The sequence below is a fragment of the Carcharodon carcharias genome, chromosome 6 (assembly GCF_017639515.1).
Source record: "Carcharodon carcharias isolate sCarCar2 chromosome 6, sCarCar2.pri, whole genome shotgun sequence".
Taxonomy (NCBI): domain Eukaryota; kingdom Metazoa; phylum Chordata; class Chondrichthyes; order Lamniformes; family Lamnidae; genus Carcharodon; species Carcharodon carcharias.
This window is the reverse complement of record NC_054472.1, coordinates 85,204,303-85,232,226: the sequence shown is the minus strand read 5'-3', so window position 1 is coordinate 85,232,226 and position 27,924 is coordinate 85,204,303. Positions and strand designations below refer to the sequence as shown.

Sequence of the window (27,924 nt, the reverse complement as noted above, 5' to 3'; positions counted from 1 at the left end):
AGAGAGAGATGCGTGGGTTAGCATAGGTGTACTAAGAACCTTTCTTGGTTAAGTCTGAAGGCTTCTTCATGCATGCAGGAGAGTGCTGGACACCACTTGGATGGCCAGCATGTAGTGTGTTCATTGGCTGTCTGAAACCCCACCCACCTCTGCCCCACTCCCCCTGATTGTTTGGCGGCAGCTTCAGCCATTGGACTGCATGCTGTGTTCTCAGGCGCAGGCATTCTCCTAACCTGCACTGGAGGGCTGCACTGTTAGGTTGGACCATGAGGGATACTGGTCTAAACCTTAATAAAAGCATTGCAGGGGGTTGTGAGCACCCCCGCCAGTGACTGCACCATGGCCAGCTTCCATGAGAGGATTCTACAACTTGCTCAGTCGGGCAATTGCTCTGCTGCCCCCTAAAATGCACATTCATTTGCAGTTTGTGCCCGAGGAGTGAAAAGTTCTGGAGCATTTGGTGGTACTTTCATGTTTTTGTGTTGCTTGAGTGGGCAGAAAAGTTTCACAGACCCGGCTCCAAGCATGTCAGTGGAGCTGCAGCTGAACGGACCTCGGCTGTGGATGGATACTCACTTTTGACAAGGCTTTCCAAGTGCATGGCCGTTCCCCTCACCTCCCCTCTACCCACCCCTCTCAAGCATGTGCTGGAGTGTTTCCTTCAGTCGGTTTGTGCTGACTTACCCCCCACCTGCCCCCTGCACTGGAGCCCTTGCCCCAACGCTGCACTGAAAAGCAGCCGGGATAAAGCGACTTGCCAGTGCCCCCAGCGAGTGCGAGGCACCTCTTTGATGTCCTACGGGTGATGCTTGCGAACGCTGAGCATGTTTGTGTGCACTCATCTTCGAAGTTCAGGTCACCTAGTGCGCGCTTTGCAAAAGCAGTTTGCGAAGAACGCCATTCTGAAGTCACGCCGACATGGGCAGTGAATTTGGCGTGGGGGGATGATTCTGATGAGCGTGCTTATAATTAGATGCAAATGTATTAAAATGATGTCCCCAACATGCAGCGGTGGGAAACGTAGTCCACCATTGATGGGTGGAGCTATCGATTGCAAACGGGTTTCATGACGGTGTAAAACCGATTTTTTTGCCTTCTTGCCATATTGCTCCCCCTGCCTGCCTACTATTATGCCCGATGCCAACCAGGCCGGAAAATCCAGCCAAAGTGTATCAAAATATTGACCTTTTTGTCCAGACTTCATAACAAATGTTCAAAACCGTGTAAATCCAGTCTGAACCATGCTGAAAGTTTTAAAAGCTGAGCCAATTCACAATTTTAAACAATTATAGCTCTGCCTTGAATTTCCCAGACACTGACTAAAGAAGTTGCCACCTGAACCTTCTCATGGTGGGGGAAGGAAGGGTAAAACTCCAAGAAGTATGACTAATGGGAAACAAAGCAGCAGGTTAGCATTGTGGGGGGGCGGGGGGTGGGGGGGGTGGGTGGTTGGATTCAACTTCATGGAAAATTATGAAAAACCTGAAAAGAAAGGAGAGCCCAGGAGAGGCTATTAAAGTCTCCAGAACACAAAATAGGACAGAGTGTTTGGAAAGGGCTAGGAATCGAACTTCAAGCACATCAGATAAAGGGACGATAATGAGAGAAGGGACGGGAAATACAGGACTGAAAGTGTTGTGTCTGAATGCACACAGTAAACAAAATAAGGTAAATGAGCTTGTGGCGCAGATTGAAATTGGCAGGTATGATGTGGTGGGCATAACGGAGACAGGGCTGCAAGGGGATCAGGACTGGGAGCTAAATATCCAAGGATATACATCCTATTGAAAAGATAGCCAGGTTGGCAGAGGGGGTCGGGTTGCTTTGTTAGTAAGAAATGAAATTAAATCGATAGCAAGAAACGACGTAGGGTCAGATGATGTAGAACCTGTGTGGGTAGAGTTGAGGAACCGCAAAGGTAAAAAAACCATAATGGGAGTTATGTACAGGCCTCCGAACAGTAGTCAGGATGTGGGGCACAAGATACACCAGGAGATAGAAAAGGCGTGTAAGAAAGGCAAGGTTCCAGTGATCATGGGGGATTTCAATATGCAGGTAGACTGGGAAAATCAGGTTGGTAGTGGATCCCAAGTAAAGGAATTTGTGGAATGTCTACGAGATGACTTTTTGGAGCAGCTTGTGGTGGAGCCCACTAGGGAACAGGCAATTCTAGATTTAGTGATGTGTATTGACGCAGATTTGATAAGGGAGCTTAAGGTAGGAACCCTTAGGAGGAAGTGACCATAATATGGTAGAATTTGCCCTGCAATTTGAGAGGAAAAAGCTGGATTCAGATGTAACAGTAATAGGAAGGGTGCAGTCACAATGTTGGGGTTTACTATAGGCCTCCCAATTGCTGCTGGGAGATTGAGGAACAGTTATGTAGGCAGATTTTGGAAAGATGTAAAAGCAATAGAGTTGTTGTGGTGGGTGATTTTAACTTTCCCTATATTGACTGGGAATCACTAAGTGCTAGGGGTTTGGATGGTGCAGAATTTGTAAGGTGCATCCCGGAGGGCTTCCTGAGACAATATGTAGATAGTCCAACTCGGGAAGGGGCAATACTGGACCTGGTTTTAGGGAATGAATCCGGCCAGGTGGTTGAAGTTTCAGTAGGGGAGCATTTTGGGAAAAGTGACCATAATTCAGTAAGTTTCAAGGTACTGGTGGATAAGGATAACAGGAGTCTGCGGGTTAAGGTGTTTAATTGGGGGAAGGGTAATTATAACAATATTAGGCAGGAACTGAGGAATCTAGACTGGAGGCGGATATTTGAGGGCAAATCAACAACTGACATGTGGGGGGCTTTCAAACGTCAGTTGATAAGAAATCAGGACCGGCATGTTCCTGCTAGGATGAAGGATGAGCATGGCAAGTTTCAGGAACCTTCGATAACGAAGGATATTGTGAGATTAGTCAAAAAGAAAAGGGAAGCATTTGTAAGGGCTAGAAGGCTGGGAACAGATGAAGCCCGTGGAGAATATAAAGCAAGTAGCAAGAAACTAAAGCAAGGAGTAAGGAGGGCTAAAAGGGGTCATGAAAAGTCACTGGATTAAGGAAAATCCCAAGGCCTTTTATACATATGTAAAAAGCAAGAGGGTAGCCAGGGAAAGGGTAGGCCCGCTCAGGGACAGAAGTTGGAATCTGTGTGTGGAGCCAGAAGAAATGGGAGAGATATTAAATGAATACTTCCCATCAGTATTCACCACAGAGAAGGACTTAGCAGTCAAATTGTCTAGGGAAGAGTGTGTAGATAGCCTGGATCATGTTGAGATCAAAAAAGAGGAGGTGTTAGGCGTCTTGAAGAATATTAGGGTGGATAAGTCCCCAGGGCCAGATGGGATCTACCCCAGAGTACTGAGGGAGGCAAGGGAGGAGATTGCTGGGGCCTTGACAGAAATCTTTGTATCCTCACTGGCTACGGGTGAGGTCCCAGAGGTCTGAAGAATGGCCAATGTCGTTTCATTGTTTAAGAAGGGTAGCAGGGATAATCCAGGAAATTACAGGCTGGTGAGCCTTACGTCAGTGGTAGGGAAATTATTGGAGAAGATTCTTCATGACAGGATTTACTACCATTTGGAAGCAAATGGGCATATTAGTGAGAGGCAGCATGGTTTTGTGAAGGGGAGGTTGTGTACTAACTTGATCGAGTTTTTCGAGGAATTGACAAAGATAATTGACGATGGAAGGGCATTGGATGTTATATACATGAATTTCAGTAAGGCCTTTGCAAGGTCCCTCATGGCAGACTGGTATAGAAGGTAAAGTCGCACGGGATCAGAGGTGAGCTGGCAAGATTGGTACGGAATTGGCTTGGTCATAGAAGACAGAGGGTAGCAGTGGAAGGGTGTTTTTCTGAATGGAGAGCTATGACTAGTGGAGTTCCGCAGGGATCAGTGCTGGGACCTTTGCTGTTTGTAGTATACATAAATGATTTGGAGGAAAATGTAATTGGGCTAATTAGTAAGTTTGTAGACGACACTAAGGGTGGAGGAGTTGCAGATAATGAAGAGGATTGTCAAAGGATACAACGGGATATAGATTGGTTGGAGACTTGGGCGGAGAAATGGCAGATGGAGTTTAATCTGGACAAATGCGAGGTAATGCATTTTGGAAGGTCTAATACAGGCCGGAATTATACAGTAAATGGCAGAATCCCGGGCAGAGGGATCTGGGTGTACAGGTTCACAGGTCACTGAATGTGGCAATGCAGGTGGATAGAGTAATCAGGAAGGCATACGGCATGCTTGCCTTCATTGGCAAGGGTATTGAGTATAAAAGCTGGGAAGTCATGCTGCAGCTGTATAGAACTTTGTTTAGGCCACACTTGGAATATTGCATGCAATTCTGGTCGCCACATTACCAGAAGGATATGGAGGCGTTGGAGAGGGTGCAGAGGAGGTTTACCAGGATGCTGCCTGGTCTGGAGGTTAATAGCTATGAGGAGAGGCTGGAGAAACTTGGATTGTTCTCACTAGAGCGACGGAGATTGAGGGGCGACTTGATAGAAATTTACAAAATTATGAGTGGCATGGACAGATTAGATAATCAGAAGCTTTTTCCCAGGGTGGAGGAGTCAATTACTAGGGGACATAGATTTAAGGTGAGAGCAGAAAACTATAGAGGAGATGTGTGGGGCAAGTTTTTTACGCAGAGGGTAATGAGTGTCTGGAATTCGCTGCCAGAGGTGGTGGTGGAAGCAAGTACGATAGTAGTGTTTAAGAGGCAGTTTGACAAATACATGAATAGGATGGGAATAGAGGGATATGACCCCGGAAGTGCAAAATGTTTTAGTTGACGGGCAATATGATCGGCGCAGGCTTGGAGGGCCTAAGGGCCCGTTCCAGTGCTGTACTTTTCTTTGTTCTTTTCTTTGTTCTTTGTAACGGAATTACAGTTGAATAAAGGCAACTAAGGAGGCGCTGGCCAGAATTGACTGGGAGATGAGCCTGGCAGGAAAGACAGTGGAACGTTGCTGTTTCTGAGAGTAATTTGGGAGACACAGCAAAAATTCATCCCTAGGACGAAGAAGCATACTAAAGGGAGGACGAGGCAAACATGGCTGACAAGGGAAGGCAGGGACAGCATAAAAGCTAAAGAGAAAACATACAATGCAGTGAAGAGCAGTGGCAAGCCAGGGGATTAGGAAGCCTACAAAGACCAACAGAGGACAACTAAAAAAGAAATAAGGAGGGAGAAGATTAAATATGAGGGTAAACTAGCCAGTAATATAAAAGAAGATTGCAAGAGTTTTTTTAGATATATAAAGGATAAGAGAGAGGCAAAAGTGGACATTGGGCCGCTGGAAAATTACGCTGGAGAAGTAGTAGTTGGGAACAAAGAAATGGCGGAGGAACTGAATAGGTACTTTGCGTCAGTCTTCATGGTGAAAGACACGAGTAACATCCCCAAAGTTCAAAAAAGTTGGGGGGGCAGAGGTGAGTATGGTGGCCATTACCAAGGAGAAGGTGGATAAATCACCTGGACCAGATGGATTACACCCCAGAGTTCTGAAGGAGATAGCTGAAGAGATAGTGGAGGCGCTAGTGGTGATCTTTCAGGAATCACTGGAGTCAGGGAGGGTCCTAGAGGACTGGAAAATCGCTAATGTAAACCCCCTGTTTAAGAAGGGATTGAGGCAAAAGACAGGAATTTACAGGCCGATTAGCTTAACCTCGGTCGTTGATAAGATTTTAGAGTCCATTATTAAGGATGAGATTTCATAACACTTGGAAGTGCATGATAAAATAGGGCAAAGTCATCTAGGGGAGGTCATGCCTGACAAATCTGTTAGAATTCTTTGAGGAGGTAATGAGTAGGTTAGACAAAGGAGAGCCAATGGATGTTATCTACTTGGACTTCCAGAAGGCCTTTGACAAGGTGCCGCACAGGAGGCTGCTCAGTAAGATAAGAGCCCATGGTGTTAGAGGCAAGGTACTAGCATGGATAAAAGGTTGGCTGTCTGACAGGAGGCAGAGAGGGGGTCCTTCTCAGGATGGCGGCTGGTGATTAGTGGAGTTCCGCAGGGGTCAGTGTTGGGACCACAACTTTTCACTTTATACTTTAATGATCTAGATGAAGGAACTGAGGGAATTCTGGCTAAGTTTGCAGATATACAAAGATAGGTGGAGGGATAGGTAGTATTGAGGAGGTGGGGAGACTGCAGAAGGATTTGGACAGGTTAGGAGAATGGGCAAAGAAGTGGCAAATGGAATACAGCGTGGGGAAGTGTGAGGTCATGTACTTTGGTAGGAAGAACAGAGGCATAGACTATTTTCTAAATGGGGAGAGAATTCAGAAATCTGGAGTGCAAAGGGACTTGGGAGTCCTAGACCAGGATTCTCTTAAGGTTAACTTGCAGGTTGAGTCAGTAGTTAGGAAGGCAAATGCAATGTTGGCATTTATTTCGAGAGGACTAGAATATAAAAGCAGGATGTGCTGCTGAGGCTTTATAAGGCTCTGGTTAGACCACATTTAGAATATTGTGAGCAATTTTGGGCCCCATATCTCAGGAAGGATGTGCTGGCCCTGAAGAGGGTCCAGAGGAGGTTCATGAGAACAATCCCAGGAAAAAGGCTTAACATTTGAGGAACATTTGAGGACACTGGATCTATACTCGATGGAGTTTAGAAGGATGAGGGGGGGATCTGATTGAAACTTACAGAATACTGAAAGGCCTGGATAGAGTGGATGTGGGGAAGATGTTTCCATTAGTAGGAGAGACTAGGACCCGAGGACACAGCCTTAGAGTAAAGAACAGAGATGAGGAGAAACTTCTTTAGCCAGAGAGAGTTGAATCTATGGAATTCATTGCCACAGAAGGCTGTGGAGGCCAGGTGATTGAGTTTACTTAAGACTGAGATAGATAGGTTCTTGACTGGTAAGGGGATCAAAGGTTACAGGGAGAAGGCAGGAGAATGGGATTGAGAAACTTATCAGCCATGATTGAATGGTGGAGCAGACTTGATGGGCCGAATGGCCTAATTTCTGCTCCTATATCTTATGGTCTTATGGTCTTATTTTCTTCTGCTTCTCTCTGTCATAGCGGAGATTTGGGCAGAAGCTGTGTAAATTTCCTTAATGTTACTGCTGTTGACAGTTTTGGTTTCGCTGATTCTCTTATACTCTGATAATATTTCACACAGTTGGAAGTTGTTCTAAGTCAAATACAGCTCTGGATTTCAGATTATGTTACCATTACGGGTTTATCGACAGGCAGCTAAATTCAAATTTGCTTTCAATGAAGCAACAAAGTTGAAAATAAAATCATGTTTTATTCATACTTCTGACACACTTCTTTACCACTTGGTTCAAAGTGGTAAAGAGGAACAGTCATGCAGCCCAGCGATAGCCAAATCAGACACACTATGAAAAAGTTCCAAAAGACCACAAACATGCTCAGTCTCCAGTCATGATTTAGTCCACTGATGCTAGGATCACCCTGATGGCTGTTCTCTGGCTTAACTTCAGAGCTCCAGTGCTTAAACATACATTCTCCTGGCTTGTAATCAACTCTTTTGGCTAGATAGTTAATCTTGTGTTTGCCTTGTTGTTCGCTGCTCCACAAAAATTGGGCATCGGAGAATTTTAGTGCCAAATTTGCTAAAACCCCAGATCTCCTTTAACATTAGGTTTCATGGTATCATTATTGGAGTAATGGGGCCTTTTCTTGATGAAAGAGAATATTGAGAGGTGACCTAATAGAGGTTTTTAAAACTATGAGGTGTTTTTTTAGGGTAGATGTAGAAATTCTGATGAATTTCAAAACAAGGGGCCGTAAATATAACCATATAAAGAAATCAGGAGAATCTTCTCAGCTCAGAAAGTGGTTAGAAGGTGGAACTCAGGACCACAAAAAGATTAAAAAAGAGGTGAAGTGAGAGTGACTGTTCTTGACATCAAGACAGCATTTGACCAACTGCAGCATCAAGGAGCCCTAGCAAAATTGAAGACAATGGGAATCGGGGGGGTGAGTGCAGGGATGGGTGGGGGGTAATTCTCCACTGGTTTGAGTCAAACCTAGGAAAAAGAAGAGGGTTGAGGTTGTTGGAACACGGTAATTTCAGCCCCAGAATATTGCTGCACAAGCTCCTCAGGGTATGTCCCAGGCCCAACCAACTGTGTCATAGCAGCAATGTCACAGGACTAGTAATCCAGAGACCTAGGCAAATACTCTGAGGACATGGACTCAAATCCCACCATGGCAGCTGGTGGAATTCAAATTTAATAAAATTGGGAATGTAAAGTTAGGGCAGCAACGTCCCAGATTTGCACAAAGTATGGTAGTGGGTGGGAGAAAGGACGTTTTACCCACCGGCTGCAATGGTGGCTTTTTGCACCGTATCGTCCCATTCCCAGCATGTCCGCCTCATTAATAAGGCATTTCCAGGAAACATGCCAGGCCTCTGATTCGCCCGTGCTGCTGTCACCTCAGACCTTCAGTAATCCAGGCACCATGTTTAAAGGCTGCCCCTGCACAGAGCTAGCTCTCTCTAAGGAATCAGAAGTTGCTGGAAAGTCATGGCTGCCAAACGGGAGAAACATGCTGGCCCCAAATTTATTGACTCCTCGCTCAGGCATTTACTGGATGCTGTGGAGGCCCGCCGTGAAGTCCTCTAACACCGCTCTGGGCAAAAACAATCAAAAAGGGTGACAAATCCAGCATGGGAGGTAATGGCAGCAGTGGTCGGCACAAACCCCCTGATAAAGAGGACAGACACAGTGCCAAAAGAGCATGAATGATCCCCTCCGTTCTGCCAGGATAAGTCACTCTTCTCACCGCTCTCAACTCACACACCCACAAACCCATCACACATCCACAGGGCCCTCACTCACTGCTATTCAAGGGACATCACCATTTACTCTCTCACGCACACCTTCATCTGTCATCATCCAGTCCACGGCAACACTCACTACCCACACTTGCCAGGCATCCTTATCACCCTCCCTGACGGTATCCTGCTTATACTCTCTCCACCTGTCTTCATGCAGGACAAGTGACACAAAACAAGAGGGAGAGGTCGCACTCTGGTGTGGAATGCCCGACATCAAGGTCTTCACAGACATGGAAAATAGAGTCATCCAGCTGGCTGGCAACAATCTGGAATTCCTGTCCTGTGCTGACGGTGAGGTCGGCAGTGCTCAGCCAAGTGAGGAACCAGCAGTGCAACATCCATCAGACAACCATCCTTTGAGTCAGTTCCCCTGTTCCACAGTCCCCTGCCATGCACTAGTTATGTTTCCTTGCTTTCACAGGCACATCTGGGAAACAGCCATGGGGGCCATGACTCAGATCCTCAATCTAAGTCCTGAAGATCCCTCGGAAGAATTTGATGACACCCTAATTGAAGACTGGTCACAGTGCTCACCCACACCCTCCACCAGCGCAGAGGCACACACCTTGGTGGGACCTAGTCCTAGAGTAGCCTTGGGGGTCACAATCTGGTGAGCACTTCACACTATCTGATCCACAGTTGGCAGTGACAGGGACTTTGCACGTTTCTGGCACTTGGAAGATTGCTGGAGGCCAGAAATCTGCTGAGTCCGGGTCAGATGAGAAGCCTCTGGACTCAGTCAAACCTCAGTTGATGGAGCTGCAAAGGCAGTTCAGGAACATCAGGAAGGAATGTCCGCTGCAATCCTCAGATTGCAAGGCATGATGGAGAAGTCCGTCCGCCTTCAGGCTGAGATGATAGCGCCGGCATGTCAATGCACCGAAGTCAACACTGGTAGGTTGGTGGTCTTGGCCCAGGACATTGGTCCTGCACTGGTCTGTGAGCTGAATGCTATTGCTGAAGTCATAGCTGGCCTCCAACAGTGTCAACATTAGAGGGTTGTGGGCCAGCTCAATCTCACTCCAGCTTCCCCTTCTCCTTAAGGAGTCAGCCAGAGGCCATCAGGCACCCATGGGGAGGAGGATCAGCAGGTGAATCCAGGAGCATCTGGCCCATCTGAATCCCCTCTTCCTGCCCAGCAGCTCCAGCCCCACAGGCCAAGGTTGGGTGCCATTGCCCTACAGCAGGACTCTGAAAGCAGGCCGGGCCCCTGCAGGTCTTAGCCCTCAAGAGGATGGCCATCAAGATCATCACAAACAGGGTGTAGCAGTCAACAGGCTGCTTCCACCTCCACTGTGGATGTCGGGGAGCGCCAAGATGTAGCAGCAGCTTGAGGAAGGTTAATAAGATGTAACTCTTTCGAGTACAAACCCGTTTCCATCTGTTTCAGATGAAGTTACGTTGTTTCATAGTTTGCCATTGTGAGATTTGAACTCTTGATCTTGGGGTTACAAACCCAGTACCATAACCACTTGGCTATTTAGGCCAAGCCCAAACGCAGCTTTGGTTCCACTGGGGATCGAACCCAGGACCTTTTGCGGATAAAGCAGACGTGATAACCACTACACTATGGAACACGGTGCATTAATAAGACGTAGTTGCACAACCTGGGCATGGGTATTAATCGCTTGTACTTAATGTTCACTTTGTAAATGAACTCCAAAGATGTCTCCTTGTCTATGGCTCCTTTTTATGATGAGCAGTGTTCATGTCACTCAGATGTGAAACCTTGGTTCCTGCACGAGATAAAGGCAGGTGTTTCATTCCAGGGCCTCTTCCCTGTGCAGTGTGTAAATTCAGAGCAAAGTGACTGGACACATTAGTGATACCTGTACCTCTATGGTGCTTGTCGCTGCTGCCAGAATGTCATGGGCAGGTGTCACAGAGTTCCGCCATTCTCTCTGTCTGCTCTCAGCACCTTTGAGGTGGGGCTGGGCCCCATCTCTTCAGGATCTGTGATCAGTGACTCCTGGAAGGGTCAGGTATGAAGGTTGAAAAAGGATCGGGGCATTTAAAGTTTCACGGCTGCTTCTCTATGGCATGACCCTGATCACAGAGTGCAAGCGAGCTTCCCTCAGCCATACAGGAGTCAGACATTCACAGAGGCTATATGAAGATCAATAGAGTGTCCTCACTGCATGTCATCATTATCTTCCTGGAATCTTGCGACTATTAGGGCCTCCACTGTGTCTCCATGACATAAGCCTGAGTACTGAGGGTATATGCGCTGCCATCAGCCACACAGGAGTCAAACGTGCACAGATGCAAGTTGAAGAAGTCAGGACTGTCCTCACTGCATCTTGTCATCGTCTTCCATGAACCTTGCAGCTATGAGGGCCTCCCAAGTGTGCCTCCCTTGCCTGGACAGTGCAATGGCCTCATTGCCGGCATCCTTGCCTTTGAGGATCTCATCATCGTCATGCCCTTCGATGTCTTCCTCATTGGAGGATAAGTACAGATCCTCCATCTCCTCCTCAGCCAGGTCCTCCCCTCTTTGCAGTGGCAGGTTTTGAAGTGTACAGCAAGTGACAATGAGGTGCGACATCCTCTGGGGACTGTATTACAGTACTCCACTGGACCTGTTGAGGCACCGGAACCTCATTTTCAAAATTCCTATAGCTTGCTCCACCAAATTCATTGTATCGTTGCTCTGCTGCAGACTGAGGCCAATTCACAGGCATCATCAACCATATCCTCTGCGGGTAGCCCTTGTCTCCAAGGAGCCAACCCTGCAGCCTCTCAGGACCCTGGAAGATGTCAGGGATCTGAGACCTGCTAAGGATGTGGGAGTCCTGGATGCTACTGGTAATCATGCGCAGATTGTGTGTAGGATGTGTCTGTTATGGTCGAACACCAGCTGAACATTCAGCAAGTGGAAGCCCATGTGGTTGACATAGTTTACTGCTTGTTGCCATGGAGATCTCAACGTCACGTGAGTGCAGTCGATGGCACCCTGCAACTGTGCAAAACTTGAGACCTGCGCAAATCCCAGCGCTCTTGCCTCCTGGCTTTCCTGATCCCAGGCAAAATGCACAAAGTTCTGTGCCTTCACGAAGATAAGATTCTGTCACCTCCTGCATATATATGCACCTGGAGGCTTGCAAGATCCACACAGGTTACCTGTGGAGCCCTGGAAGGAGCCACTGGTGTAAAAACTGACCGCTGCTGTCACTTTCACGGCCACCGGCAGCAGATGCCCTCCATGTCCCCGTGATGCCAAATCCTGCAGTAGGTGGCATATGTGACCGACCAGTTCCCTAGACATGCACAGTCCTTGGGAACACTGGTTCTCGGTCATCTGCAGGAATAACAGTGCTGTCTATTGACCCTGGGTCTCGCGAGGATGGCGAGTGTGTAGTGCGCGCATTGGTTGTCCAAAACTCCACCCACCTCCACTCTACTCCACTTGACTCATTGGCGGCAGCTTCAGCCATTGGACTGCATGCTGTGCTCTCAGGCGCAGGCATTCTCCTAACCTGCACTGGAGGGCTGCACTGTTAGGTTGAACCATAATGGAAACTGGTCCAACCCTTAATAAAAACATTGCAAGTGGCTATGAGCACCCCCGCCATTGACTGCACCTTGGTCAGCTTTCGCGAGAGGATTCTACAACTTGCTCAGTCGGCCAATTGCTCTGCTGCCCCCTAAAATGCACATTAATTTGCAGTCTGTGCCTGAGGGTCGAGAAGTTCTGGAGCATTTGGTGGCGCTTTCATGCTTTTGCGTTGCATGAGTGGGCAGAAATCTTCAGAGGCCTGACTCCAAGCTTGTCAATGGAGCTGCTGTGAACAGTCTCAGCTGCAGAAAAATGCTCACTTTTGACAATCTTTACCAAGTGCATGGACGCTTCCCTCAACCCCCCTCCCACTACCCCCACCACCCCGCCCCCCCAGACATCTGCTTGAGTCTCCCCTTCAGTCTGTCAGTGCTGCCTTGCCCCCCGTTCACTCCACTCGCTGTCTGATCCGCACTGGAGCCATTGCCCCAGCATTGCACTGAAAGCCAGTTGCGAAAAAGTGACTGCCTGGGCCCCTCATAAACGTGCAGTACCTCTTTCTTGATGTCCTACAAGCGCTCCACAAAGTTATGTGCACTCACCTCCAAGTTCCCTTTGAAGTTCAGGTCGCCAGGTTCACACCTTTTAAAGGCAGTCATGAAGCACACTGTTCTGAAGTCACACTGACGTGGGCAATAAATTTGATGTAGGGAGATGATTCCAGCAAGCAGGACTTATAATTAGATGCAAATGTATTAAAATGACATTCCTGATGTCCGGTGGCAGGAAATGCGGCCCACCATTGACTGGTGGAGCGGATGATCGTGAACTAGTGAACATTATAGCGTGAAACTGATTTTTGGCCTTCTCGCCGCCATCTGCCCTGATGCCCCACACCAATAGGCCTGGAAAGTTCCGGCCTTAGTCTCTGTAATGGTAACCATGAAACTAGGTCACGAATATCCTTTAGCTAAGTTTAGTTGGAGGAGATTTCTGTTCATCCAGTATTGGATGTTGAACAACCAGTATGACAAATCAAAAGACAAACTAAGGGTGGAGAGCAATGGTGGTGAGGTAGAACTTATCAGTGTCAATATGGAACCTGATGTTGTGCTTTTTGAATGATGTTGCTGTGAGCAACACGGAGATCAGAAAGCAGAAGCCAAGCATAGATCGTTAGGATACACCAGAGGTAATGATATGAGAGCAGGAAGATGATTCTCGGGCTATGACTGGATAGATAGGAACAACAACAGGTGATTTCAGCCCTGCGAAACCGAACGATGGAGGAGAATGGTGTTATCAACTGTGACAGAGACTGGAAAGGAGTTGAGAAGAATGAGGAAAGATAGTTTACCATAGTCACATAGAAATAATTTGTGACTTTAATAACAGCCATTTTGTTAATGTGGAAGGGACAGAAATCTGATTGGAGGAATTCAAACATTGAGTTTCAGAAAAGATGGGCACAGATTTGGAAGGCACCAACACATTCAAAGACTTTTGAAATAAAAGGCAGGTTGGAGATGGAATGGTAGTTTTTTTGAGGAGAATGGCGATGACGGCAGATTTGAAGAAGAAGGAAACATTATCGGCGAAGAGGGAACCATTCACAATATCAGCTAACATAGGGGACCGGGATGCAATTTGGATGGTCAGTAGTTTAGTGAGAATAGGCTAAGGGAGCAGGAGGTGAGTATCTTGATAAGGTGACCTCAGAGAGGGCATCAGGATAATTGGAGAGAGACTGGAGAAAGATTCATGTTCATGGCTACATCAGTGGGAAACCTCAGGAGGAGTTCGGTCTGGTGCAAAGTGGCAGGGGCAGCTGAACTGATTGTCTCAATCTTAGTAACAAAGAAGCCCATGAGTTCCTCGCAGTTGTTGTTGAAGGTGAGTCTGGAGGAAACAGGAGAGATAGCGTCAAGAATTTGGTTTGAATGGAGAAGAGAAGCTGGGAGTTGGCTTTGAATTCCTGGATGACTGGAATAGTGGCCACTATCAGGACTTGATAGTGCTTTATGTGTTGTACCAGATCTGGCTAAACCAGTTGTCTGCTGTAAGTATTCAAGCCTACAGCTCTTGGACTTAAGGGAGCAGAAATTTGAGCCATATTAGAGGGTGGCAGAGCGTAATGGTTTTAATGGAACCAAATGCATCAAAGGTGGAGATGAGGGTGTGATTGAAGTGATTGGTAGCTGCAGAAAGGTTGTGGTGAATGGAGGGCCAACAGCTAGACACTTGGGAACTTGAAACTGCCTTTGTTCAAGGCCTTTGGGGGAAAACATTTTCCAGGGAAAAAGAAGGAAATGAGATTAGGAAGTTAGCATTAAAAAATGCACACCAGCTCATTCATGTGCCCATAAAAAAAGTAGACACATAGCAAAATCTTCCTATGCAGAATTAATGTTAATGGTGCATGCACTCCCCCTTCTGAATGAGTCAAAGTTGCGCCCATATCATTTTTGTGGATGGGCCTCAATTCAACGATTCCAGTGAGACTCTGGCATGAAATACACTACCTCAAAGCAGCTTGCTGATCTGGGGTGAGAAACCTGATAGGGTGAGCAATTGTGAAGGGGCTGCAGTAGCACCTTACAGCGGAAGGGTGATAGCATTGGGAATGCAATGAGCACCACTTTTAGTAACAGGGAAAATGCTTATGTTCCTACAACAGCAAAGAGATTATTGGAAATCTTTAAGGCATAAGACCCACACCAACTACAGTAAACTGAATGCCAACTTTCCCTGACTGCAGCTAAAGGACCTTTTAAAAACATACAAAACAGGGTGGGATTCTGCAGCTCCGCTCACCACCAGGATTGTCTGGTACTGTTGAAAGTTAATGGACTTTTGGTTGGGCTGCCGACTCTCCCACGGCGGATCCCGCCACAACGGGGCCGGAAAATCCCGGCCTAAAATTCTGGATACTTCACCTGATCCCGATTTGCATGTATTCATGAGGTCTCCAGTTGTTTCTAATGGGAGCTCTGATCACCTAAATTAAGGTCCACCCACGAATCAGATCAGTTGGACAACAATTGACAAATTGACAATTCTGTTTTCCATGTTGAGTTTGGTCCGACTACTGCCCTGTTTTTAGCTAGAAACAGTGCAGCAAGACAAGAAAGTTGGACTATAGTACTACTTCCCTTACACTTGAATGAAGGGATGTTACTAAGTATCTGTCATATATTAAATGCCATCTGTGGACCTCTGCATTCCATTTCAAACTGTACAGAAAACTCTCACATTGCCAGAGATCTATGGGCCAATGCATAGTGTCCCCATGTACGTGTCATATATTTTATGCTGGTAGGCAGCACTCTGATGGACAGTTTCAGTGTAGTTAGGTGTTTGTTTGTGCTCTGCTTTTGAACTGATGTTATATATATCTTACTCTCCGTATCACAATTTAGCACAGCAATTTCTTTGTTTGAGCAGAACAGGTCTAGTTCGCATCCTAAAAACAGGAGCAGGCAAATACGTAAATCGTACATTTTTTGTGATCTCAGGAGATTCACCAGATAACCTGTTTGTTCTTATAATTATAAATTCTTGGCCATCTTCCCCATTCAGCTGCACCTCTGGGCATCCCTTGCTGGCCCACTCCAGAGTTTCCCATTGAAACTCACCTTAGAAACTTCCAACCTGCCAAGGATATTTTGCACAGCTACCCAAGATTATGTCCAACTGCCTCTGCATCAGAAAGTTCAAAGTTCTGCCGGAGGAATTCAGAGTTTTTCCTGCTGAGAGGGGTCACCAAGTCCCTTCCCCCATCCCCATTTTTGTGAGATAGTTTGGCATTTCCTCATTGAAAGAGTTTGCCAATGTTAAGGTAGTTTTCCTGCTTTTGCTCTTTCATCCCTCTGCCCTCTCCCCTTCCTTCTGTCTTGAGGCTATCACCTTTCCTTTGTCCCCTCTGCTTTCTTCTTCCTGTTTCTCCCCACCACTCTTCTAGTCTGCATCTTCTCTCATCCTTGATCTCCTCTTTTTCTCTCTATTCCCCTCTCCCTCCCATTCCCTTCCTATTCTTTCTCCTTCCCTGCCCTTGCCTCTCCTCCTCCCATTAATATCATTCACCATTCACATGCTCTAATCTTGCTTGGACCTAAATATTGCAGCCTTCCTTGCCCCCCTGTGGGCAATGCTCTGGCGAGCAATGACTGAGTTCAACAGTTTTGAAGGCAGGAATTAGACTACCTTTTGTTGCTGACATTGGTTCATTGATAAGCCAGTTTCAAGCGTTATCATAACCCTTGAAATACTGATTCACCTTGAAACACTGACTTGTAACAAACACATTTTCTATCTGTTCACATGTAAATGCAGTTCCACTTTAGTTTATTTATGCTCAGTTCTCTGAAGTAGAATTCAAATAATATTCCACAACAGAGAATTTTATCTTTGTTAAAATAAATTAAGCATTGCAATCTCCTATATTGTTTTCTGAAGTTGCAGCCCTTAATATTTGAATACTTGACCTTAAGACAAGTATTTTGGATTTCTAAAGGACCTGCTGTGCTTGTTTAAAATTGTGTCTTTTGTTTGTGAAATTATAACTACTTGAGATTTTCCTTTTCAGGATTATTTTACAGATGTGATCACCAATGACAGTATCAATTACTTCCGTATATCCAAGAAGATATATCCACACAGACCTGTGCTCATGGTCATCAGTCATGCTGCACCCCATGGCCCTGAGGATTCTGCACCACAGTTTTCGGAGCTCTTCCCCAATGCCTCGCAGCATATGTGAGTAAAAATTCTTAGCTTAGGAACAATAAAACCATCCATTTTCTGATGTTATTTATAGAAGAGATAGATGCTTTGGCTCATGGCATTTATCCTACAAGTAATTAAACAGAGTTGGATTATACGCTCCCCTGCCAGCAGGTTTGAAGAAAGGAGTGACACATAAAACCAAGCAGGCGTTATGCCTGCTGCTGACCTGCCTGCCCCTGTCCCCACCATAATGACACGGGGAGAGGGGATCCGTTCAGGTGACCTGCCTGCTGTTAGGCCAATTGAGGTCCTTAAGTGGATAATTAATGGACATTTAAGGGCCTCATCCCACCATCACTGGTATTGTACCTACAGCAGAGCGAGGAGCTTGGCCTAAATAGCCAAGTGGTTATGGTACTGGGCTTGTAACCCCAAGATCAAGAGTTCAAATCTCACAATGGCAAACTATGAAACAATGTAACTTCATCTGAAACAGATGGAAATGGGTTTGTACTTGAAAGAGTTACCCTAGTAGTGTGGAGTTTTGCTTGGCCTAAATAGCCAAGTGGTTATGGTACTGGGTTTGTAACCCCAAGATCAAGAGTTCAAATCTCACAATGGCAAACTATGAAACAATGTAACTTCATCTGAAACAGATGGAAACGGGTTTGTACTCGAAAGAGTTACAACGGAGCGAGGCCCATACCAGTTGGGAACCCAACAGCATTAGCTGCTGAACTTGTGGCAGGTAAGGGGTGTGGGGGATACCTCCTTTGTGGGCCCTGTGGGCTCATAGGAGGCATCCCCATCCCAAGATTATTCACCTGTTTAACTCTATCCCCTGGCCTCTCAAAGCTGGTCCCCTACCCCCCTCAGCCTTCTCACCCATCTCGCTGAGGCCTGCCAACTTGGCCACTGTGAGACCCCAGACTTACCTGTTAGTATGGGCTCCGTCGATGTGGTGAGGCTCTCTGCAGTCCCAGACATAGCCATTGTTCCTAATGGCACTGCAGAGCCTCCGCCCATCCGATTGACAGGCATCTCTCGAAGACAGGACCATTTGCTGTGAGAAGGGGTGGAAATTTTGCTGCCAACCAATTATCACTGCTTCCAACAGGTAGCCATCTGGACTGTGGGTAGCCCCAAGTCAGATGGGGGACTGTGGCACCCATCATGGGGACTGCTTTTTCAGAAATATTTATACACTGTATTGGATAAGTACAAGGTTAAATTGCAACGTATTCAAATAGATCCCATCTTCTCAGGTACATTCAGGTTGACCTGAAACCACATTTCAGGTTCTGAGCTCACACTTATGGAAGCTACTGAGTCAAGCCAAACTGATAGGATGGAAGTTCCCTGTCTTTGCTGTTTTTAAGAATGTCTCAATCCAGTTCCCAGTGTGCACTGCCCACACCACAAAGCTGCTCCTAATTAAGTGTGAAGTCTTGTTCACAGAGACTGTAGGATGGTTGCTATTGGGAAAATGGAAAATGGCTGCAAATGGAAAGATGTTGCAATTGTGCGATAGGACATGGTTTTCTGAAAGATGGAAGCACTTTCTTGTGGCAGAGTTAAAGGAGGTTTACTCTGCACCTATGTACTCTTCCTATCTTCGGGTAAATGATGCTGATATTAGATGCCCTTTAAAGGACTATTCAATTCCATAGCTTATAGCACAAATAAAACATAAACAAAACCTAACTTCAGTGAAGCCTTGAAAACAGAGTGGAGTTCCAGTCTTCTAAACTGTTTACTCTTCAATACTAGCAGACACCCCAAAACAGTTGCAGTGAAATTAGTATCATTATTGCAACAGTACTTCATTAATTACAGAATTTCTAGTTATTCTTTCACCAAAGAACAGATTCAAACAAATTAACAGAATCAAAACTTCTCATTCTGGAAATAACTACATAAAGCTGTCCTTTTGTGAAATCAGGCCTGGGAATAGAAATATAAATTTTGTCAAGAGTCTGGCCTTGTGACTTGTTTATAGTATGGAATATGAAAGCCTAATTGGGAAATATTTTGTCCTGAGTTGAAAGGCATGTTTCCGGCTGATGGGTTCAGTATTATTCCAGGATTAAACACTATTTCCTTGAGATCTGCCTGTTATAATGTCAGCATCTATCATTGAAGAAAACAGCTGTCACCATCCCCATTCTTTCCATCAATCCCGTCCCTCACAGAAACAATCTCTCCAGCCAGGGTTACCACAAACCAAAGGTCACAATGGCTATAAAATCTCATACAAACACTTGCCACTAGGATTTCAACATATCCCGACAAAGGACATGTAAAAGTTTATTTGCTTTAATAGTGAAAGCCGGTGGTACAATTACAGATTTTGTCCTTCCAAACTTGGGTTAAGCTGGGAGAAACTGTGGTAAGGGATTGGTGGTTATTGGTCTCTCACTGATTACATAAATAGTTGGAACAACTTAAAGTCGTGTAACAATTAAACACAGTATCTCATGTCACATCCTTATCTTCCACTGCTTTAGTTGCTGCCACCACCACCAACCATTAGCAGCTACATGTGCATCACGTGATGCATTCCTTCATGTGCCCCACGCGCCTCCATGTGTGCCAGGGTTGGTTCACCAAATCAGTACACTAACTAAACAAAACGGTCCGGACAGACAGAAAATAAGTATTATTGTTGTAGATGTTTAGCCTGATCATACTCAGCAGAAGTGCAGAACTTAGCTTTAGCAACAGTTCTCAGCAGCCACACAAGAAAACCTATGGCTCCCCTGCCCCGACCAACCACCCACACCAAGCCAGCCACACCCCTCCCACCTCTCCCCCACCAACCCAGCCCCAATTTATGACTTACTTAACTGCCAAGACTGATTCCTCTGGGCGGCCATCTGCTATTGCTCCCTCCACACGTCCAACAGCTCCACATCATTCACATTGGACTGAGAATTGAGCCTGGAGCATGTTAATGAAGCTTATTATTTAGATGGTAAGAGATTGCAGAGCTGAGATTCAGAGAGATCTGGGTGTCCTAGTGCATGAATCACAAAAGGTGATGCAGGTACAGCAGGTAATTAGGAAAGCTAATAGAATGTTATCACTTATTTTGAGGGGAACTGATTACAAAAGTAGGGAGGTGATGCTTCAGTTGTAGAGGGCACTGGTCAGACCACATCTGGAGCATTGTGTACAGTACTGGTCTCCTCATTTAAAGTAAGGTGTAAATGCATTAGGAGTAGTTCAGAGAAGGTTTACTAGATTAATACCAGGAATGGGCGGGTTGTCTTAAGAGGTAAGGCTAGACAGGTTAGGCTTGTATCCACTGGAATTTAGAAGAGTAAAAGGTGATTTGATTGAAACCTTTAAGATCCTGAGGGGTCTTGACAGGGTGGATGTAGAGAGGATATTTCCTCTTGTGGGAGAATTTAGTATTAGGGGTCACTGTTTAAAAATAAGCAGTCGCTCATTTAAGACAGAGGAAGAGAATTTTTTTCTCTCAGAGGGTTGTGAGTCTTTGGAACTCTCTTCCTCAAAAGGCAGTGGAAGCAGAGTCTTTGAATATTTTTAAGGCAGAGCTAAGATAAATTTTTGACTAACGGGGTGAAAAGTTATCGGGGGTAGGCAGGAATGTGGGGTTGAGGTTACATTGGATCGGCCATGATCTTATTGAATGGCAGAGCAGGCTCGAGGGGCCAAGTGTCCTACTCCTGCTCCTAATTTGTAGTTTTATATGTTAGCAAGCTGGGGTGAGGCTAGTATTCTCTCCAGCCGCCCAATGCTCCCCCCATGTTAAGGTGCTTTATGCTCAATGCTTCGTTCCTTTAATTCTTCCTTCCTCCTTCCTTGATTGCTCCAGGATGAGTTCCTGGTGTATTGCTGACATAGTTAATGTCACCAGCAGAAATACTATGAATACCTTAATGCCTTTTTAGTGCCATATTAGTGCAAGCTGTTGTTGTCATCAGAGTTTTGTTTTTAGCATTCCTTGCCCCTATGGAGGGAAAAAGCAGTTGACTTCTGCACCAGATCACCAATAGCGACCTTTGTTAAAGAGTGTATGGTTGATGGATCAGGCTCAGCTTTAAACCCCTCCATGGTCAAACAACCTGCTGACATCAATGCCCTAGGGTGAGATATGAAGTATCATTGCTTGGGTGAATTGGCATGGTGCAACCATCACTTACAGATTGATATTCCACTTTGGGAGAGGAGAGAAGAAAACTGGGGAAAAAATAAAAATGGCCTATTTTCTCAAACACTACACAAATTTTGTCTTTAGGGCTCAGTCAGGACTCAAAACGCTGAATTCGAGCAACAAAAAGAAACTTCATTCATTAAAATCAGACTCCCGCAAGACGTCATCTCCTCTGTTGTGGCAGAGGCCTTGTTTCTCATCCAGTTATTGCTAGAGCCAAATGTATTTTTGTAATGTTCTATTACACAGCCAATTACATAGTTATGAGGGGAGAACTGGCCAAGGATTTTTTTTGTTGCATTGTCGTTACCTGTGGTGTGTAATGCCTAGACACCATTAAGCAATCTTGAAGAAGTTATCAAGAAGTCTTTATTAACATTACTGAACTATGTGCATATTTACAGTAGAGGGTACCAGTATGGAGAGGACTCCATGGCATGTCCTCATGTGTTGCTACCTAGCTCTACACTGCCAACCTATGCTCCAGGTCATGTGCCTTCCTACATCACCGGTGGGTGGTACTTTACTCGGGTTAACCCTTAATGTACCGGATCCTTCCACTAGATCTATCCCCAAGTCTTTATCCTCTGGATATAGACTGACAATAGTTACTTACAGTTTGATTCAAGTCTTGTGTTGTCATAAGGCTTATGCACTTAACCTCAGCATTGCAAATGTAACTACACTAGCTTTAAACTACTTTGTGATTAACATTACAACATTAACAGCATGCATTAACAGAATTCATACTACCCCATTTACCCCCTTCAAGTGCTTGGTATAAGAGATTCAGGTGGTCTGGGGGGTCTTACGACCCTTCCGCTCCTCGTTTGCCATTCAGTCAGGTGAACGGCAGACTGTAGAGGCGCTTGCTCTTGTCGTTGGCTTGGAAGTGGCTCGGGTGTATGGTCATCCTCGTGAATGGTGCACCATCTTGCAATGAGGACAGACCATCCGGATAGATGGTGGAGACTCCGACTGTTGCGCCCGATTATGCTGTCTGGGGTACCGACTTTGTATGAATGGGATTGATTCTTGTTGGACTGCGGGTACTTTGGGAAGCTGGTCTGCTGGCAGAATCCGGCTGCTGCTGTGAAATGCGCAAAGCATTGGTTAGCGAATTGGGGGCCATTATCTGAAACGAGCATGCCCAGGATGCTATGGGCTGTAAACATCCCCTTGGGTGCCTTTATAACTGTCTCCATGGTGGTTTTGGAGTTTGTGGACCACCACCCATTTGGTGTGGTAGTTCACAATGATCAGGAAGGATCTGCCATTGTGGATGAACAGGTCTGCTGCCAGCTTTTGCCATGGCCTGTCAGGAAGCTTTGAAGGAAATATTGGCTCTCTCTGGTCCTGGTGGTGCAAGGCACAAGTGTGGTAATTGGCAATGGTTTCTTCTATTCCCTTGGAGATGCCTGGCCACAAGACTGTGGATTGGCTCCATACCCTACATTTAGTGATACCAAGATGTCCCTAATGTAACCTCTGAAGGACAGTCACCCGCAGAGGGAGTGGAATAACTAGCCACTTGTCATCAACTAGCAGGTTATCAAAGACAATGAAGTGGCTCTGTTGCTCAAACCACACTTTTGTACCTCTTGGCCACTGATGAGGCCACCCCTGTAGGCAGCAGGAGCGGGTACGGGCGCACTCCTTGTCGCAGTGCTGTTCTTGGAAAAGCTGTTGAAGCCAGTTGTAGATGACGGAAGGTGGCTATTAGTGGCCAGTGGGAAGGCCTCCACTTCATCAACAAAGGTAATGCCATGGTCAGCCAGAAGTTCAAAGGCCATTGGCTGATGTCTGATTCTTCCCCTGGATGTAGACGGTCTCATAAATGAAACACACGAGGTGTAGGCAGAAACGCTGAACCAAGGGGGCATCTTTGAAAACTCTTTCTCATTGAGCGCAGGGACGAGTGGCTTGTGGTCTGTCTCAATGGTGATTTTCAGGCCGATGTAGTCTGAGAACTTTTTTGCAAGCCCATCCACAGAGGTGGATAGATTCTTGGTAAGCAAGGGAGTGATAGGTTATCGGGGTAGGTGGGATGCAGATTTTAAGCTACTATCAGATCACCCATGATCTTATTAAATGGTGGAGCAGGCTCGAGGTGCTGAATAGCCTACTCCTACTCCTTGTTTGCATGTACGTAACCACCAAAGCTTCTTTTTCAATAATGGCATACCTGGCTTCCGTGTCCGATAGTCCTCTTGAAGTATGGTGGACTGGTCACCACATCCTGTCAGTTGGTCCTGATGACTGATGCAATTGGTAAAGCAGAGTTATTTAAAAATCCTGGAGGGAAACTTTAAACATCTGTCATAACCTATAATTCTAAGTGTTATGTTTGAAATGCAACTCTAAATTCATGAATCAGACCACCAGTTCCCGAGGTTTTACATTAAACTAAATGAAACATTTTATTAATTTACACAGCTTAAAATATTTATACACATGGCTTCAAATTATTACTATCATAACTTGTAACAAATTCCCAAACTAATCTCCATTAAGGCAACAGCAACCCATTGACTTAACCAGGTACCAAGCAAAGCATTTTCACCTTACAAGTTCAAAATGAGGTTCTTTTCACTCTGGTTCCTGTGGAGCCAGTTGGAGGCTTACAGCTGCTTTTAATCTCACATTGCCTCTGTCCTGCATACCCAAAACAGTTGTCTTGTTATACCTAGCACTGCCCATTGAATGTTAATTCTCATTGTATCAACAACCTCTGAACTAAACCTCTCTAACAATACAACTTCTTTCATAGTACCAATTTTATTAGTAATATAGACATCTTGCTTGGTACTCCTATATAGGTGTCCATTTTCATCTTACTTCTTGAATGCTCTATTCAAAAAATGCAAATGCAAGCTATCTCTCTTACATATCAAAACTAGTACGCATCAAAGCACCTAGAGTAGCTGGCTTTAATTCAGATTGCTGGTGTCATTTTCTTCATTTCTTCAATCTTTTTATAGGGGTTGTGGATTTTGATCTTCTTCTGCCACCATATTTTGTTGGGCTGTCACTACCCATGGTGTGTACTGCATAGAGACCATTAAGCAGTCTTGTAGAAGCTACCAAGAAGTCTTTGTTAACATCATTGAACTACGTACATATTTACGGTAGAGCATACAGGTATGGAGAGGACTCCATGGTATGTCCTTACATGTTGCTACCTAGCTCTACACTGCTGACCTAAACTCTAGGAGAGGTGCCTTCTTACATCACTGGTGGCCAGTTCTGTATTTAGTCCCAGGTTAACGCCTAATGTACCGGATCCTTCTACTATAGCTTGGATAAATAGACTAAAAGGTATGGCCGTAAATAAACAGTGGGAAATATTCAAAGAAACAATTCAAAATATTCAACAAAAAGTATATTTCATTGAAAAACAAAAACTGAGCAAGAAAGATCCATTCGTGCCTTACGCAGGAAGGTTGTATTAGATTAAAAAAAAAAGAATCTCATAAAGTTGCAAAGCATAGTAGCAAGTCTGAGGATTGGGAGTGTTTTAGAAACCAGCAAAGAGCCACCATGGTGTTCAGAGAAAAGTAAAAAAAATAGAATATGAAAGTAAACTAGCCAGGAATATAAAAGCAGATTGTAAGGGTTTTTACAAGTATATAAAAAGGAAGAGAGTAACTAAAGTAAATATTTGTCCCTTAGATGTAGAGACAGGAGGAATTATATATACACTTAGAAAATAATAGTATAATCAAAGTCAACATGGCTTTACAAAGGTAAATCATGTTTCACATGTTTATTAGAATTTTTTGAGGATGTAACTAATATGGTAGATAAAGGGGATGCAGTAGATGTAATATACATGGCTTTCCAAAAGTATTTGATAAAGTGCCACACAGAAGGTTAATAGGCAAGATAAGGACTCATGGAGTTGGGTGTGTTCCATTAGCATGGATAGAGGATTGGTTAACGGACAGGAAGCAAAGAGTAGGCATAAAAGGGGCATTTTCAAGTTGGCAGACTGTGACTAGTGGAGTGATGCAAGGATTTGTGCTGAGGCCTCAGCTATTACAATCTATATTAACGACTTAGACAGAGAGTAATGTATCAAAGTTTGCTGATGATACAAAGCTTGGTGGAAATGTAATTTGTGAGGAAGACACAGAGAGGTTGCAAACAGATATAGACAGTTTAAGTGAGTGGACAACAAGATGGCGGATGGAGTATAAAGTGGAGAAGTGTGAGGTTATTCATCTTGGTCAAAAGAAAAGCAGAACGTTTTTTGAAACGTTGATGTTCAGAGAGACTTGGATACTAGGAACTCAAAGTTAGAATGTAGGTGCAGCAAGCAATTAGGAATGCAAATAGAATGCTGTCATTTATTGCAGGGCGTTGGAGTACAAGAATAAGGAAGTCTTGCTACAATTGTATAGGGCTTTGGTGAGACCACACTTGGAGTACTGTGTGCAGTTTTGGGGCTGAAATTTCATCTAGGGGCAAAGGCACATTTATGTGCATAAATGGCCACACTTAGACCTGGATTTTCACTCCTGAATTGGGTAGTGTGATATGGGGCGTTTCCTGGCTCACCACACCCATGTGGGAGAAATTCCGCAGAATGACAGGACCTCCGTTCTAGGGCTGGTAGTTGCGGGCCGGAGTCAGGCCACCACCTGCAGATTGAGGGAGTTGCATGGACTGCCAAGTGCTGAGGCAGTCTGGTTAAAAGGCCCGCATCAATATTCTGGGACTTTGTCCCATTTGTTTTCTCATACTTTAAGTCCTCCAGATCTCATCCCTGAAACCTCCTTGACCCCCACCCACTCCCCATGCCCCATCCATGCTAACTTATGCCAATTCATGCCCCGCACTCACTCCAAATGGCCCTTTGCACCCTACATGCCAAAGCACGTTCCCCAGCCTCCCATGGGCCCTCATACCCTCTATGCCAGCTCATGCAACCACCCAACCCTAAGGACCCTTGCGTTATTCACAATAAGACGTTGTGGAGGAAGAATTAATCCAGGCTGGTCTTTTTGGTTCAAGCTGGTTTATTTTCAAGAGAACTCCTCAGTGCTACTGACTTCTAAGTAGCTTCCACATAAAGTGTTCCAGCTGTATCTTTTTATTCTATTTAGATGGGATAATCAATGCCCATTACCTGTTTAACTAGCAATTGTCTATAACAAGGTGATTGCCATATTGACACCTTGTACCCTCCATGCCAACCCATGCTCCCACCCAACTACATGGCCCCTTATAGCACCCAATGCTATATGGAAACCCACTCACAGCCTTTGCCCTTACACCCTCCATGCCAACTCACCCAGTACACACTATGGATCACCATTTTTAAATGTCTGCTGAGTCTCCACGACTCTGTAAAAATCCAGGCCTTAGGTTTTGTTTTTGAGGAAATCCAATTTTCCTCCAATATTCTGAATCTGTCATTTTCCTCTAGCCTTTTTGAGGGTTAGAATGCCAAGTGTGTAAAATACGCAACCGCTCCCGCTGAGGTTGGGTTCCCCTTCTTACATGGTGGACAGAATTCAGATTTCCTCCCACACACCATTTTTCTCTGGTGGTGTGGGGCTTCAGAAGCCCATTAATAACACAGCAAGTTCGAGAGTTTGTGCAGAAAATGCAAAGACTGCTGATGAGTCTGGAGCATTCTGAAAGGTAAAGGTAAAGTGTTTTCTCACATTCAAATATCACTATTAGGTGCTGTATTGCAAAGTAGATGTGTTTTTAATGCAGTGATTCTTGTGCCCTCTCCCATGGTGAGTTTAATGTTGGGGAGCATTTAATTGGGTGAGATGGTGGCAAGTGACGACCTTCTTTAGCTGCTTCAGTCCATCTGGTGTAGGTACATCCACAGTGCTGACAGGAAGGGAGTTCGAGGATTTTGACCCTGCGACAGTGAAGGAACGGCAATATAGTTCCAAGGCAGGATGGTGTGTGGCTTGGAGAGAACTTGCAGGTGGCGGTGTTCCCATGCATCTGCTGCCCTTGTCATTTAAGGCAGTAGAGATTGCAGGTTTGGAAGGTACTGTTGATGGAGCCTTGGCGAATTGCTGCAGTACCTCTTGCATAAGGTACACACTGCTGCCACTGTGGGAGGAATCGTCCTGTCCTATTGGTGGCAGGCATCATGGCGGGCATGAGCGGACAATATGGTGAGAGGCCAAAAATTGGTTTCACGCTGTTGTGAAACCTGTTTGCGATAATCCACCCCGCCCATCAGTGGCAGGCCAGGTTACCCACCGTCCAACATCGGGAATGTAATTTTAATGTGTTTGCATTTCAATATTGGACCCTCACACCAGAATCATCCCCCCACGTCAAATTTACCACCCACATCGGCATGACTTCATAATAGCATGCTCCATGACTGCCTTTAAAAGGCATGCACCTGGCGACTTGAATTTCGAGGGGAACTCGGAGGTGAGCGCACACAAGCTTGCACAGCGCTCTCACGCATCACCCATAGGACATGAAGGAAGAGGCGCCATGCATCCAGAGGGGGACATAGGCAAGCCACTTTTTCCTGGCTGCCAGGTCAAGGGCTCCACTATGGGTGAGGCAGGTGTTGGGTGCAAGGCGTGGGGTGCAAGGCAGCACAGACTGAAGGAAGTACACAAGCACATGCCAGGGGAGGGGAGGATGGGGGAAGTGGCCATGCACTTGGAAAAGCTTGTCAAAAGTGAGTATTCTTCTGT

At 45.5% G+C, this 27,924-nt stretch overlaps 1 protein-coding gene and 1 non-coding gene across 4 annotated transcripts in view; one reads left to right on the top strand and one right to left on the bottom strand.

The window, feature by feature from the left end:
• Window positions 1–27,924, top strand: part of sulf1 (sulfatase 1) — a 421,690-nt gene that overhangs the window by 258,167 nt on the left and 135,599 nt on the right. For all 3 annotated transcript variants that reach the window (XM_041189449.1, XM_041189450.1, XM_041189448.1), the window contains one exon: window positions 16,916–17,085. In XM_041189449.1, coding sequence (XP_041045383.1) covers window positions 16,916–17,085 — 170 coding nt within the window. The remainder of the gene's footprint in view (window positions 1–16,915; window positions 17,086–27,924) is intronic.
• trnai-uau lies at window positions 10,339–10,411 on the bottom strand. The gene has a single exon. It is a non-coding gene; the product is annotated as a tRNA-Ile (tRNA).